Here is a 16,958-nt window from a genome sequence, read left to right as displayed (position 1 = left end):
ACCGCTGCCGCCGTTCTTTGAGTGTAGCCTGTTTTTGAGGGCACAAGTTCGCCCAATAAACGCTATTTTCGCCATTCCCAGTTTTGCTGCTTTCTTCACCGTCACTACTACGTGACATCTGGTGGAGGTGCTAGTGCGTTCATGTACCGAACGCCCCCGCAAAGCCGCGATCCAAGCCGGAAGCCCGAGGAAAGCACCAACGTCGCCCAAGACCAGTGAGCTAGCCGCCGACTGCAAGGACTGCCCCCGGAGCACGGAATTCTGCCTGACACGAGCTCGAAGATCGCGGCCATCTCGAAAACCACAATGGCAGCCCCAGCGTCACCCATCGTGTTTCAACAATCCAGAGAGCCCCCTACCTTCCGTCGAGCTACGTCGGAGGATCCGGAAACCTGGCTCCAAACCTTCCAGAGGACCTCGATCTTCAACAACTGGCTACGCCATGTGTATTTCGCCTTGGAAGATGCCGCGAGGACTTGGTTCGAGAACCGGGAGTCCACCTTTACAGCGTGGGACCTGTTCAGCAGTAACTTCCTGAGGACCTTCACGAACGTTGTCCGAAAAGAAAGCGCCGAAGTTTTGCTGGAAACCCGAGAGCAGCTACCCAATGTCACCATTGCCATGTTCACCGAAGAGATGACCCGTCTTTTCCGGCACGCCGATCCGGAAATGTCCAAAGAGAAAAAAGTCCTCTTCTTGATGCGAGGCGTAGGGAAGAACCTTTCGTCGGACTGATCCGCAACACCCACCGAAGACCGTAGTTGAGTTCTTGCGAAGGCAACGACGATTCAGAAAACTCTGGAAATGCGCACTCGGCAACATAACTGCCAGGTGCTCGCGCTGTATTACGTCATCCGAGCACTGAGCTCCAGTGACCTGCAAGAGACCATCAGGGCCATTGTGCGCGAAGAGCTGCGCAGAATGTTACCTTTGTCGCAACCTCAGGTGTCCTCGGTCACTGACATGGTCAAGGGCGAACTTGAGCATGTCACTGGGAACTGGCAAAGTGCAACCCGAATCACCACTCCCTGTGCCGGAAGCGATGACCTACGCCGCCATCGCCCGCCGTCGACCTACGCCGCCGGCACCCGCGCCAGAGCCCGGTAACACCGCAATTCCGCCGTCCACCGCCGCCACCACCGCCAGCACACCCCCCGCGTCACCCAGCGCAGCTACGCGAGAAAGACGGACATTTAGCGAGCCCCGACTACCACCCGCTCTGCTATCACTGCGGAGAAGCCGGCCATGTGTACCGCCGATTCCCATACCGCGGTATGAGACTGAGAGGGTTAGCCGTCAACGCGCCGCGTCCACAGCTCGGAGAGCGCCCTCGTGGCATCGTCGACTACCTCGCCGCCATTCAGGGGAGTTCTGCAGGACCGCCCCGTTCACCCTTACCAGGCCGCTACCTGTCGCCGCAACGCCAACCATACAGTGGCCCAGCTCGGGGCCGGTCTGCGAGCCCATATCCGGAAAACTAAAAGCAGCAACCGATGGAGGTGCAGTTGCTCTTCGTCGAACTGACGAAGATCCTCCACCACCGACGAAGACGTCGAAAGTGTTCTCTCGACTACACATCAACGAGACATCAACTACACATCCCGGCGAAGTCTGGAAGCAAAGAATACGCCGGCGAAAGACGACCTGACGACGCCACGTACCATCCGCAAGTCAACGCGACGCAGCCGTGATACGACGCCAAAACCTAACTGCAACGCAAGGCAAACAACCACCGACCTCGACGTGCTTCTCGACGGCCATGCAGTCACCACCTTAGTGGACACAGGAGCCGACCACTCCGTCATGAGGACACATCGCCGCCGAGTTGAAGAAATTTAGGACTGCATGGAAAGGCCTTCAAATTCAGACCGCTGGAGGACACCTCATAATGCCGACTGGAATCTGCACGGCACGAATTACCGTTCACGACCGGACTTACTTTGCCACCTTTGTTATCCTCCAACAGCGTTCACGAGACTTCATTCTAGGCACGGACTTCTTGAACCCACACGGCGCAATCACCGACCTGAAGTCGAAGTTGATAAAGCTGTCGGAAGATCAAGAGATACCGTCGAAGAACTTTCGTAGTCACCATGCCTTGAGTGTGCTCGAAGATTAAGAGAGCATCCAGCCTCGCTACTGCATTGTTATTTCCGCCGGCACCGAAACACCCGTACACGTACAAGGCGTCATCGAGGGCGACCAAAGTCTGTTGCTCAAAAGTGAAATTTGCGCCGCAAGAGGGATAGCTCGACTGCACGGAGGGAAAGCGAAAGTAATGCTGGCAAACTTCAGCCAGGAGTTCAAGCACATCAACAAGGACATGACGATTGCGTACATTGAGGAAATTATGGAAACGAGCAATGCGTTTGTCCTTTAGAATTTGCCGCATCAACCCTGACGACCATAGTTCCCGAACCAGACTTCGACATAAATCCAAGTCTCCCCATGATTAAGCAGCAACAGCTCAGAAGTCTGCTTCCACAACTGATTTTCGACGTCATCGAGGATTCGACAAACAGCAGTCCCAAACATCGCATATTAACCGAAGAGTGCGCTCGACCACTTTGCCACACCACTTCGCCACTCCGCGGATCAGATTTTCGACGATCGCCGACTGTGTCCGCCGCTGTCGCCGTTCTTTTGAGTGTAGACTGCTTTCGAAGGCACGAGTTTGCCCAATAAAATGCTAGTTTCGTCATTCCCAGTTTTGCTGCTTTCTTCGCCGTCACTACTGCGGACAAGATATCATCATCATCATCATCATCATCATCATCATCATCATCATCATCATCATCCTGGTTACGCCCACTGCAAGGCAAAGGCCTCTTCCACACTTCTCCAACTACCCCGGTCATGTACTAATTGTGGCCACCTGCGGCAAGTTGTTTTTTCAACCACTGTAATTTCCATTAATGTATCGTTTCTTTATTTCATTTATTAAGCACAAGTAATTTCCCCTATGTTGTCCTTGGTGTCAGTGTTCGTTGGCTTCTTATGATATGACATATATATATATATATATATACACGTCAGAAAGAGGACTGAGGGACGCTATTTTTGTTAGCCACAACGATATGAAGCAATCAGAAAGCACAATTAATTAAATCATGGGGTTTTACGTGGCAAAACCACTTTCTGATTATGCGGCACGCCGTAGTGGAGGAGTCCTGCAATTTCGGCCACCTCGGGTTCCTCAACGTGCACCTAAAGCTAAGTACACGGGTGTTTTCACATTTCGCACCCATTGAAATGCGGCCGCGGTGGCCGGAATTCGATCCCGCAATCTCGTGCTCAGCAGCCCAACACCATAGCCACTGAGCAACCACGGCGGGTCGAGAGCACTAGAAAGCCGAAGAAAGTATAGGGGAAATTGTTTTAACGCGAAAGCAATAAATTGTTCATGAGGTGCAAAATCCGGCATTACCACCGTGACCACACAATGGTACAGAAAAGCTACGAACGCTCTACCTTTAATGGAAGTGAAACCCACGACCATTGGTGTTAAGGTTACGAATCCACGGCCATTGGTGGGAGTCGAACCTGCGACCTTTGGTGCTAAGGCAAAGTTAATTAGGGCACAATTAAGAAAGAGTTATAAGAGCGCTCGACTCCAGGACCTTTGGTAGGAGTCAATCCCTTGGCCTTTGGTGGGAGTCGAACCCTGGATCTTGCGTTGTGATAATTTCTTAGCAACGCGCGGTGGTCGCGATGCTTTCGCATTCAAGCACGTAGGGATAACTAAGTGCCCTTTGAATTTTTAAAGTGTAGAAACGATGGCCTAACGAAACGTGACAAGAGAACAGCTTGCCGTGGGGGGAAGCTGGAACGACAACCAACACATTACGCTTGCAACACAGGCCTAATGGGGAGAAACAATAAAAGAAACAATGCAGAAACAATAAAAAGACGACGACCGTCAGTCCACGATAACTTTGCTTGCATAATCCGTTGCATATCTCCACGCCGTCCGTGAATCAGGAAAGCTAGGGTGACACACGTAGTCGCAATCACACTGCCAACCACTCCGTAGTAACCCCTCCCTCCTTCCCCCATGCCTATTATCCTGGCTGCAAGTTCGTTGCTATGGCTAATTTAACGGCCGCGCTCGACCCTGAGGTGCTCGTTGCGCATGGGGCGCTACCGGTAGACTTTTTATATTAAGACTGCGTACCCTGTGCGTCAGCTTGCAGCATTCAGTCTTGGGGACTGGCCGAGAACGGGCACATATTAATATTAAATACGCTATGCCATACTTGTCTGCGCGGCCTCATACCAAGTGGCGTATGCCCAGTGACCAAGTTGCCTACTACGCCAGGGAGGGATCAAAACTTTAATGATATGCTGCAGACGGTAGAGCGGCTGATCTTATCACACGCTATTCCAGTTGCTGCGTGATATTTGTGACATACACCCTGATCACGCAAACACAGAATACGTATAAACTCACAGAGCTTCGTCGAGGCATTTGTGCCTCAGAGACACCAGCAACGCTTCCGTTTCGCCTAACGAAGAGGTGGTTCGTTAGCACAGGTCGAAAACGCGCCGCAGTTAAAAGCACGAGTCGCACTGCACATCTAGAGCAGTGTGTTGTCTATTCGGGAACGTACTCGATGCCCATGTCTGCTCGGCAAGACAAAAAGCCACCACATACCCTGAGGCCCAAACTAGTAGACAACTAAGGTCACTGCATATGTTGCACTGTTTACACTGCGAGACCGACCAACTGTCCAAAGTGGCCGAAGTAGTTAACGCTATCTCCTAATACAAGGCAGCTGACCGCACTATTACATTAACGGAAATCCGTACGTATGCAATATATTTTTGACAGATTTGCCCAGATCACGTCTTGCTCTAATAATTCATTTGTTTCTTCGCCAAACATGCGTCATATATATGACGAAGGGGTCTGGCCTTCGTCATATATATGACACATGACACATATATGACACATATATGACACATGTGACACATATGACACATGACACAGGCCGGACCCCGAAAAACAAAGGTGCTAATTTTCTAGGTTTCGGCCGGGGTCCGGCCTTCCCTGACGAAGGCCAGACCCCTTCGTCATATATATGACACATGTTTGGCGAAGAAACAAAAAAATGATTAGAGCAAGACGTGATCTGGGCAAATCTGTCAGAAAAATATATTGCATACGTACCGATTTCCGTTAATGTAACAGTGCGGGCAGCTGCCTTGTGTGTATATATATATATATATATATATATATATATATATATATATATATATATATATATATATATATATATATATATATCGCATACTGCGGACTGAATACGTCCAAGCAGGAAAGGTAGAATACAAGAAAGACAAAAATACGCGACCTTGAAAAACAGCACGCGTATTGACAAAAAGACACTAAAATTGGACGATGCATGCTTATACTAAACAACGATATATTTCACGCATAAGAACACGCCATAAAACAAGCAACGCGCAACGTAAACGTAGCACATCACAGACAACGCATTCTGACGGTCCAAATCACTGATCAGGGGCAAGGAGGGAAGAATCATGCGGCAGTGTATTCAAATCGGAGATTGTATTGGGAAAAATGAATACTTAGAAACATTTGTACGTGGGAAAATAGGTTCATTAAAGTGTTGATGCCTATGACGAGATTTTTCAAGTGATTGTTATGTATTTTTGGGGATGACTGCCGAGTTAAAAAAAAAAAAAAACATAAGCGGTTAAGAAACTCAATTCGAGCAATTATTCTGCACTCTATTACGACATACATATATATATATATATATATATATATATATATATATATATATATATATATATATATATATATATATATATGTGTGTGTGTGCATGTTTCATTAAAACTATTGCACATCAGCACAATGCGCGCAGTTCAGGCGCCTGCTAAGAGATTGCAGGCACAATTTACAGTTCACGAACGTAGTGCTCCTTGCACCTTAACACGATTCCAATCAGTGAGTGCCACCAATTCCACAAGCGAGACAGAACAAGCCGGTAGTAATAACGAAATTACACAGAACATGAGAGAAAATGAGACGTTCAGCGGGTTGTTCCTTACAGAACTTCCTTCGTATTTCTGAACTACTAGAGGAACCTTTACAACTTATACATAAATGTTAACTTGCACTATTTTCTCTCTCTGTATATGAAGTTCAAAATGGCAGTGCGTCTATTCGGCGATTAGTAGGATGTGTCCATCGTATTCACCACTTTATCAGTACCTTCGGCGCACTCGAAGTATTACCATTGTTAGGCCGGCGACTTGGTTGGCGTCTTCGCCTTTCCCCTGCGCCGTCTTCTCTTCTTCGCGCCTTCGGCAGGCAGCGCCAGGGACTGTTTGAGCGCCTCCTTGCGCTCTTGGGCGCTCTTGGGCGCCGACCGACGCTTCGCTTTCTGCATCTCGACGAGGACCTCGGGAAGCCACTGCACCGCGAAGACGCTCAGGGCGGTCATGATGGCTGCGGTCGCGTGGAAGTGAGCACCTGCTTTGCCGCCGTTCTGCGCGTACGCTAGGACACCCAGGAGTGAACCGACGGAACCGAAGAACGTCGACGCACTAACGCCGGTGCAGCGGGTCCTGGTGGGGAAGACTTCGGCCGAGTAACACAGGACAACACTCATGGCACCCGACAGCGCGACCTTGAGCACCGCGTGCACGACAGGAATGGCCAACTGGAGAACGCCTATGGACATCAGCAGCGCCTGCGCGGCGCAGAAGGCACTCACGACGACCAGCAGTACGATCAGCGTGTCCCGTAGTCCGCGCTTGAGCACGGCCCAGCCGACGGCCACGTAGGACGCCACCAGCAGCAGGGCGTGCACAGCTGCCCAGTGGTAGCCGGGGGCGCGTCCCGTCGTCAACAGGGGGAAGTAGACGGCGCTGAGCGTCAGCCTCGCCAGAAACACTGACACGGCCCGGCGACACATCCTCACGGACTGCACGGAGTCGTCGGTCACGACGAGCCCAGTTGACGTATGCGGGCTCCGGTCGAGCTTCACCAGTTGGGCGAGAATTGCCCGGAAGGTGGCCGCCGCCTTGGTGACGTCTAGGCCGTTGATGCTGGCCGCCTCCAGGGCGCCCTCCTGGGCACGCTGCACGTTCCAGGTGGCCAGCAGCCAGGCGGGCGACTCTCGCAGGAAGCAGCACCAGGCCGCCAAAATCGCCGTGGCCACGATGACGACTCCGTGCATCAGTGCCCAGCGCGGTTCCAGCAGGCTGAGAGCGTCTACGAACGGAGGCACCACGGTGGCCCCGACGGCCGTGTCAAGGAGGGTGAACAGCAACCGCCACTCGTTCCCTGTCGCCTCGTAGAGCAGGATGAAGGTGAGCACAAAGACGGCGTTGACGGTCGTCAGGACCACAGTCCTCGTTGAGACGTAGAAGGCGAACGTGCCGGAGACGCTGTTGCCAATGGTTGCAGCCAGCAGAACCATCGCGGAGGCCAGAATGACGGGTCTTCGACCCACTCGGTCGGACGCCAACCCTAGCACAGGTGTCACTAGAGCGGCAATAGTGAGGAAGACCACGATGCGAATGTTGAGCAGGTACTGGCGGCCGCAGACCAGGCCGAACCGGCTGACGATGCTGTCGCCTCGGTTCGCGATGTCGTAGTCCCATCTATGACAAGGCGCCGCTGACCTGTTGGCCGCCGGAGTGTCCTACGAGAAGTGACCGGGCGAAAGCACCTTCGTTTTGAAACTGCATTCAGACGTCTATTCACTCAATTCATTAGACACGTGTTTATGTGCACATTACGTACATGCAGATATATACATACGGAATATCTTGGGTATACCAGACAGATATGTGGCTCGGCTTTGCGAACGCAACAGGCTATTCATGCATATTGTCGTTCCGATGCCACTTAGATTGCTTTGAGACCCTCAAATTTAAGTTCGTCCGCCCCCAAGTTTAAGTTGGTCAACCTCGAAATGGCAAGTTGCCACCCCCAAGTTTCAGTTGGCCAAGCCCCATATTGCAAGCTTGCCCACCCCCAAATTTCATCTGGCCCAGCTCTACCACAGGCTTGCCCATGCATTCCCTTTAGAGCCTTATGCATTACATGGGTATGCATGAATCTAATCATATTGGCATTTTCTGTTAATTTCTTGGTTTCAGTTATTCTGCGTCACTTATGAAGGTACCAATAATCTGCATTTACGCTATTATAACGATTAAATGTCTTCGCAAATTACGCATTTAATGTGCAGATGCAAGGCATTATACTTTTAGTGTGATCGACAGATTTTGCTTGTGTTCTCGCCAAAGAATGCTCACGCCTTAAAGGAGCCTGCCATATGAGGAGCGAAGTGACATTAGCCGTATAGGTAACGACTGCTGCAAGCCAATTTCCTGAAATAAAGATGATGTGCTTTGTGCTCCTTTGGAGGTAAACCGATGTAGCTGTCACATATAAAACAGTCGTACACTATGTGTTCTCATAGCTAGTCATGACACGAAATGCGAAATAAAACTTGCTTCATTCTATGTGAGCATTTAGTTTCGTGCACGGAGTAAGAAAGATGGCAGAATGAAATGGGGGGCATTCTCCTTTGTGAGGAAACAGTCTTCGTGTTTTTGAATATTTGGGATACAATTAAAGAGCAAATTATGAACAAGCTGCTAGGAACGTTGCACCATTTACTCGTTAAATTCTATTGCGTAATCTCAGTGGGTTTCTTAGTTCAGTTCTTTCTTTCTTTCTTGCTTGCTTTCGTTTACGAAGGAACTGTACGTATTAAGGAAAGATGATCAAGATAATTTTCCGCTGACGGTGTTCCACTGAGGTTTTCGTAGCTCGGCGCTCTCGAATGGCGGCGCACGACATATATGCACAATGCGGCCGCGAGCAAGCACGTAGGGCGTCGAGAGTATCATAGCGGCAGGGGCGCGCACAGTTCTAATTGCGAGCCGTTGATCAAGCATAGAGCAGCATTAGTGTCCAAAATCCGCCGAAGCTGACGCTGCTGACGTTGCTTTTCAGACGAGGGCAATTAAAACCAGCGACATCTCTGATCCTCGCCACAAAATCACGTTCGCGCGAGAGACTATTGGGGGCGAGCTCCACCATTGGAAAAGCTGGCGCCACCGTCTGCGTGACGTGGTATGAGGGATCACGTGCACGCAGCAGCCGCCGCGGCTGCTTCTGAAGCGCCGAGGCGAGCTGAAAACTCCGCGGTTCTGATTAAGTGGTGAGACTTTACCGCCTTGGGGTGTCTGCTTGACCACATTTGAAAGCACTATAATAGGTAGTGGCTGCCTTTGGAGGCATGCAGCATGGTAGGCTACTGCTCGGTGCCGCAGTGCCGTACGTACACAACTGAGCCCGATGTCAGCCTTATTCACACGTAGCCGCACGGTAAGGAGTTGCGTGAAGCTTGGCTGGCGAAACTTAGAACCGGCAGACAGCCTTCGACTACAACTCGGGTATGCAGTAAGCACAGGCGCGAGGAAGATTTCTGCTACGGCGCCGGGAGTGCGATGTTTGGTGAGTAGCAGAAAACACGCACTGAGACGATCGCCCGCGTCCGGCTAATGTCATGATGGTTTGGTCTATGAACTTGTTGATGCTAGATACTGGCAAGTTCATTGGAACGTAAGGGAGCTGTAAGACGCACATTAAAAAAGGCATGGCATATAGTCATGTTTGTGTTATGAATTAATGCACTGGATTACGAAAAAGAAGCAGAGGGAAATCTCGCACTGAGAAGACCGATAAACATTCAGTGCGACGCAATTTGAGAAATAATATTGAAATGTCCAAGAATACAGGAGAGAAAAAAAAAATCGACGGCACATCACAGTCACCGTAGGCGTAGAAGTCTCTATAACGAAATTATTTTTGAACAGTTCTGATAGCGTCCACACAACAATCGTTGCTAGTGTGCTGTCAAATGCTCATACGCTATGGCCTAAAGCTCACGGTACGGTGCGAAAACGTGCTCACAGCGAAAGCAAAACATTGTGCGTGGACATGCATGCAGACGCGCAGTCGGTCGCTACGAACCCGTGCGATCGCTGCATTGAGGCCTCAGTCTGTTATGCCCCATTTGGTTATACAGATAGCCCACTATACGATAATATTTCACATAGTTTACTCACAGCGTTTGCCTACGTTTCACGCTAGAAGCCGGTTCGGGAGATTCCATTCCGGCGACCGCGCGCAGTGGCGTTCACTGTATGTATTCGGTAAAGAGATAGCATCCGTAAACGATTCTGTGCTTTCAGTTTGCCGAAGATTATTATATCGACAGTCAAAAACTTCCCTCGTTTTGAGAGTGCCTACATAAATGTTCAGGAGGGCTGCCGCGTGCTGTTTTCCTTGAGAGCCGTAAGCAAAACCTATGAGGAGCGCGCCGCGTGATCCCTCATACTATGCAAGGGAGGCGCTTGCGACAGATGGCGACCCGTAACTCCTCGCCCCCAATACATGTAGGCAGTCCTGTCTATTTTTAATGCGTGGTCTAGGTCATTCGTCACTTCCGGCGAACGCCAATTGTGGCGTCTTTTCTTTTTAGTTCCGGTATCAAGAAATTGCTATTTTTTAGTGCCTTTGTTGGTGCTATCGCTCGTATTTCAAATGCGAAATTTTGCACGAAGGCTCCTCGCTATATACAGCACCTTAGTGTAGGCTTCTCACGCGGTGCAAAATTTCATTGCAATTCGCCTCTAACAACTTTTCTAGGCGCCGAATTTCACAGCGCAATAACTGGTTTAAGACTGAAGCGGCGGAAAACTCGGGCATTCGTTTCCAGCTGAAGCCTATTGTGCAGTGCCGTAGTGGTAGTACTTGACAAGCATTTAAGCATATGTTTTTTTTTTTTTTTTAGCTCAAAGCGCTCACTATCAAAACAGATTTCGAAATTCCGTGCTGATGAGAACCCCAAAAGTTTTACACAACCTGCACTTCCCATGGAATCGCATGCATGTGACATACTGCTTATGTTAGGAGAGCACTTTCGAAGATCACTTATGCGAATCCATCGCGTGCAGACTTGATAGGTGCTGCTAATAACAATTCAGGCATATCTAGAACTCTGCTTCACACTGGGGCATAAACGTCAGCGTTCTCCATCTCATTTTAAACTCAGTCGTGCTTTGGAAGCGTGTACTTAGGTTTCGCCGTTTTAATATCTGCATCTCTAATAAAACCAATATAGTGTATTGAATTGTGTGAAAGGAAATCACCTTAAAAAACTGTCTAGGTTCGCCACAATGTTACGAATCTCACCGCAATGCATAATTTCACCGCAATGTTACGCGCCTTCGGCGTAAAAGGAAAGTGGAGCGCGCGGACGTGTTCTCGAGCACCACTGATGTGCTATGTCACACACGCGGCGGTCATCTCAAATAGCTAGTGCGTGTTGACCAAGTAAAGGCATTCGTGCGATTGTGGCCTAATGGTTAGCGCATTGTGGTGCCGTGCAAGGGGACCGAGGTTCGATCTTACCATCGGGCGCCTCATTCTGCTTTCTTCGCAAGTATGAGTCACTCGACAAGTCGGCAGCATCCGGCAGCCATGGTCAGGAAGCCCCCGTAAACTTCGCAAAAAAACAGCTTCGCTTTAAAATGTCTCTATAAAATGAATTTAGGAACTGTCGCAGGTAGTGCAATTCGGTCTCACAATGGCTCACTGGATAGTAGATTGGGACAGTCCTGACAAAATAAAACGCTCACCGCAACGGCAGGCTCGTACACGGTGCACTTGCTGAACGAGCCGTCAGCCTCGACGGGGATGGACATATTTTTCCACGCGTCGGCAGACAGCTCGCCCAGGTCTTCCGGCGGTCGGCACCAGTGGTCCACGGGCCGACTGGTGAGGCGGTCCGACAGCGCCTGCGAGAGCGCCACGATCAGCGACAGGGCGCTGCACAGCAGGACTCGGCGCTGGTACGGCCCGTGACCCAGCACGACGTAGATGCTCTCCTGGACGGCAGCGCAGTTGTCGTGGACGACGAAGCCAGACATGAAACTCTCTGGGGTCCGCGCGAACGACGGGGTCGCCGGAGATGCCGCGCTTCCAGGGGTCGCCCATCCAGACCGTGGCGGTGACGTCGCTGGCGACGCCGCCCGACTGCGGGCGCTGCCTGGACTGGCGGCCATTCGGTTTCCTCGGGGTTCGGTAGACGCCGCCTTGTGCAGGACGTCGGACGCCTTTTGGGAAGCTGCGTTCTGCGTTCTGCGAGGGCTCGTGCGAACGCCCGCGGCAGCTGTTCTTCTTCTTCCACGTCCCGGGTATTGCACGCGCCCTAGAACGTGCCAGTTGGATGAGAAACCTCATAGTGTCGTAAATACACGGCTGAATATATATACAAACAGCCGTCTACGGTATTACGTACTTGTATAAAAACAAGGAAAAAAGCGTCCGCTGACAGTAGAGAAAGAGAACCAGGAAGCTGATAAGTATTACGGTAAAATAGTAGAAATGACAGAGCATAGAGTTTCTGAATAAATACCCTACAATGAAATGTGGCGCTAGTGTCTACGGGGCCTCTCCTGAGCGTTGCTTCAACCTACATAGGAATGACGGGAAGTAGAGGCTTCGAATTGACTTCGGTCTTTAAAGCTAGTACCATTTCCATGCGGCGCTGTAAACGAAGCTATATTAAAATATTTTCGCGTAAGATCTAATTTTATTTCTGCAGTATTTTATATAATGCACAATACATTACATAAAATTTATGTATCTCTAAGATCGAAGCACGGTTCACCACCAGGGCACACCAGGGTATGCATCGTTCGGCAATTCTGTTCCCGATTTGGCACCAGTAAATAATAAGTCATTTTTACAACAGCAATAACAACAGTGCATGTGCTTATACAAATATACCCATCAAATATTTATGGAAATAAAAATTTTCTGTTGTGAGAAAGTGTTGCGCCTTTTGAGAGAAGTGCTACAAGTGTCGCCTGCTACGAATCCTGCTCGCTGCGAACGCAAGACTTTCTTCGCAGACGACAGGCACTTGCGAACTCTCTCGCTCTTTCGAAAGGCTGCGTCGGCTGTCACGATTACTGGACGTCTGCAAGTACTTTTAAACATGTCTGCTGCAGTGCTAGCTGGGACGCTTGTGGCCTCCTACGAGCATGCTTCATTACATTTTGTGTTGAAGTACCGGTTTTTCTGAGGCGCGCGCCAGTATCTGTTATGGCGTGGCTTTGCGCTTACCGGTTTTGCGACAGCATACTAGCCAGGAAGCACCAACCTTCCCTACGGCAAGTAGGTTTGTCATCTCAAATGTCCTGAAACGCACTTCAATGAGCATGCATAAACGAGGAATGCGTAATGAAGCCCTGAATCTAATTGTCAAGCCACTAGACGCGCAAGTGTCTCTTATGTAGCAAACAGAATGCGTTATGCAAGCAGTCAGCCGTCTTTCTATTGCACTCTGCATCACTAGGAGACAAAAGTTATGGCAGGTATTTAAAAACCCAGCACATGTGTGCAGCTAAACTTTACAGACTTAAGGCTCGCTCTGCCAATATCAGTATATACAAGAAGCCAAACAACTGTAGCAAACCAGTAAGTTGTCTCCACATACTGACCACGCTAAGAGCGACTGAACGAAAAGTGTTATGTGTAAGAGACAGGAAGAGAGAAGTGTGGATCAGAGAGCAAACGGGGAAAGCCGATATTCTATGTTACATTAAGAGAAAATAATCGAACTGGGAAGACCCTACGCAAACTCAATATGCGTAGGGCATGCAACCGGCGGACCGGTGAACGCCGGCCCGATCTCACAAAAAAGCCTCAGCAGATGCAGAATCGTAACGCATTTTTATCGAAACCCCACTTAAGCGCAGACACCCCACGTTTCCTACGTAGTTTAAAGGTTCTAAGCATAGAACATATTGCCACATCCTATATGGTCGCCGCGGGTATGTGCCAGGCGATGAGAACGACGCTGAAGTGGCGCGCGAGTGGAAAAAACAGAGACGACAACGACGTCGCGTTGACTGCTCTCATAAAAGTGTTTTTACACGTCCTCTACGCCGGCTTTCCCGTCTCCTACTAGGCTGCGACACTGGTGGAGGTGCGGGGTAGGATTGTCTCATGCTCGGCACCCCTTCGCGGAGCCATACCTCGAAAGCGGAATCACCTTCGTTCATCGAAACTCCTGTTCACCGGTACAGTCGCCGCCTGCTAGGCCTGACGCCCGAGTTCAACCCTTTGCAGGACCCTGCTCGAACGCGTCAACCTACTTCCGCCATGGCTACTGCAACTCCATCGCAGGTGACGCTTCAGAATCCTAAGATACCAGAAATTTTCCACGGCGACGCTTTTGAGAATGTCCAAGATGGGCTTGACCAATTTGAGCGTGTCGCCAGTTATAATGACTGGGGCTCCCAGAAAAAGCTGTCTAATGTCTATTTTGCGCTTCAAGACAGTGCGCGGACGTGGTTTGTGAACCGGGAGAGAAATTTGACCACGTGGGATGCCTTCCGCACCCAGCTACTAGACACGTTCACTAGTAGCGACAGAAGAGACAACGCGCAGCGCCTACTCGAATCCCGCATTCAAAAACCAAACGAGAGCGTTACCATGTTTGCAGAAGATATGGCGCGCCTTTTCCGCAGAGCAGACCCTGAGATGGCCGAAGAAAAGAAGTTGCGCTATCTCTTGCGCGGAGTGAAGGAGGAACTGTTTGCCGGGCTCGTGAGGAACCCACCGACGACAGTGGCCGAATTTACCAAGGAGGCTACCGCTATAGAACGGGCACTACAGCAACGGTACCGCCAATATGATCGCAAGAGCTCGCCGGTGAATGCTTCCATTCTACCTGAGAGCTGCAGCACATCTCTACGTGAAGTCTGTTGGTTTTGTTGAGTACGCAGGGTGACCAGATCTTTTGGAGTCGCGGATTGAGTGGATTTGGCACGAAGCCAACGAAACGACACACAACTGTCAAGCTGCCATTTTGTTTAATGAACTCGGAGCAAAAAAAAAAAAAAAAAAAAAAAAACGAGAGGGAGAAAATATACATGAGTGGCTTTGAAAACGTGAAACGGCGACGGCGCACCAATGGACACATGGCGCCATCTCGTGACTGGCCATTACACTACTGACACTCCCCCTTAATGGACTGTCATTGCGCTCACACTTTTGATGCCCAAACATTCACAGTGCTTGAGAGTCATTTCCATTTCCATTTAAGGCCTTGGTGAAGAGGTCGGCACAGTTGTTCGACGATTCGATGTACTGGAGTTGTAATTTTCCCTCTTCGACCTTTTCTCTCAGGAAATAATACTTCAGGTCAATGTGTTTGCTTCTGTCTGAAGTAACTTGGCTTTTCGCAAGCGCAATTGCACCCTGGTTGTCAGCCATTAAAATCTGTGGTTCATGCATGAATTCTTGCGCGTTAAGTTCCTTCATGAAATTTTGGAGCCATATTACTTCCTTTGCAGCGTGACACATTGCTACATATTCCGCTTCGACTGTTGACAATGCAGTGCTTTGCTGCTTCTTGCTACTCCAGGAAATCGCAGCACCAGCTAGCGTGAACACATACCCACTGAATGACTTCCTGTCAGCTTTGTCACTAGCCCAGTCTGCGTCACAAAAGGCTTGTATGCACTTCCCAGTTCTCTGGTACACTAGTGCATTATCCTTTGTGTGTTTCACATAGCGAAGAATGTGCTTTATGCCATTTATGTTCTGTGGGATGTTCATTAAACTGGCTCATGTAAGTAGTCGCAAAAGCCAAGTCCGGCCTTGTGCCTCCGACAAGATAAAGCAACGCACCAATTGCTTGTCTGTACTTGCGGGGCAGGTCCTCATTAGGTGGGTTATCGTTGTCTCCTTTTTGGTACTTGCTTCCAGGATCCAAAGGAGATGACGCTGCCTTTGCATCTGACATGCCAAACGTCCCCAGTATGTCGTTAGCATAGGCCGTCTGGTCCAATGTTAATTTCCCATCCTTTTCTCTCTTCAGTCGTATGGAAAGAATGTGGATAGCTTCACCCAAGTCTCTTGCATCAAATCTTTGACCCAAGCGGCTCTTGAAGTCAGCAATCTGTTTCTCATCTTCTGCAATGATCAGCAAGTCATCAACGTAGACTCCTACGATGAGGTTCTTCTTCTTGCTGACATAAACACAGGGTTCTGCTCTTGATCTTGTCATCCCTTCCGACTTGAGCATTTTGTCCAAAGCAAGGTTCCACTCCCTCCCAGACTGCCTTAGCCCGTAAAGGCTCTTCCTCAGAAGGCACACTTCATCCTTCTTGCAGTCATTCAAAGGCTGCGGTTGTTCCATGTAGACGGTCTCCTTTAGAATACCATTTAGGTATGCAGCCGTGATGTCCATCTGGTGGATCTTCCAATTTCTCTCAACTGCTATGGCCAGCAGTGTCCTGACGGACTTCAGCTTCACTACAGGAGAGAAGGTTTCCTTGTAATCGGTACCTTTCACTTGTGAGTACCCGCATGCAACCAACCAAGCCTTGTATCGCTCTAGGTCACCATTTTCGTCGTATTTCTTGCGGAACACCCACTTGCATTTTATTACTTGTCTGTCTTTAGGTCGTGGCACTAGCTCCCATGTATTGGAAGCTTCGAGGCTCTCCAGTTCACTCTGTATAGCTGCTCTCCATTCCTCCTTGTCTGGTGTAGATAAGGCTTCGTGTAGAGTTTCTGGATCTCTTTGGCTGTTTTGTCTGGCTATGCAGCAGCCGTGACATTCACTTTGACGTGATTTCTTGTTTGCCAGTCTTTCCGACCGTCTTAGTGCCTGTGTACCACAATCTGTCACACTGGACAGTGGCTGTGTAGCTCCTTTGTCCTGTGTAGTTGCCCCGTCTTCGTCAGCTGATGAGCCAACTTCTTCAGCATAGTTGTAATCAGTATCGTTGCGATCTGAACTACCAATATCATGTGGCTCACTCAAGCTATCTTCAACTTGTAATGTGATTGTGCAATAAGTATCGCTATCCGCTTCAG

The 16,958-nt window shown here is 49.7% G+C and overlaps 1 protein-coding gene across 1 annotated transcript; it reads right to left on the bottom strand.

Moving 5' to 3' along the window:
• Positions 1-5,846: 5,846 nt before the first annotated feature.
• Positions 5,847-12,258, bottom strand: LOC126531869 (carcinine transporter-like). Its single transcript, XM_050179608.3, has 2 exons — positions 11,699-12,258; positions 5,847-7,680 (listed from the first exon to the last, which is right to left on the bottom strand). Exons 1-2 carry the CDS (start codon positions 12,122-12,124, stop codon positions 6,271-6,273), a joined length of 1,836 nt encoding a protein of 611 aa, XP_050035565.1. The 5' UTR covers positions 12,125-12,258; the 3' UTR covers positions 5,847-6,270.
• Between the last annotated feature and the right edge of the window lie 4,700 nt (positions 12,259-16,958).

This window comes from Dermacentor andersoni, chromosome 4 (assembly GCF_023375885.2).
Source record: "Dermacentor andersoni chromosome 4, qqDerAnde1_hic_scaffold, whole genome shotgun sequence".
NCBI lineage: Eukaryota > Metazoa > Arthropoda > Arachnida > Ixodida > Ixodidae > Dermacentor > Dermacentor andersoni.
Note: the sequence above shows the minus strand (reverse complement) of the source record. Positions and strands in the feature narration are given on the sequence as shown.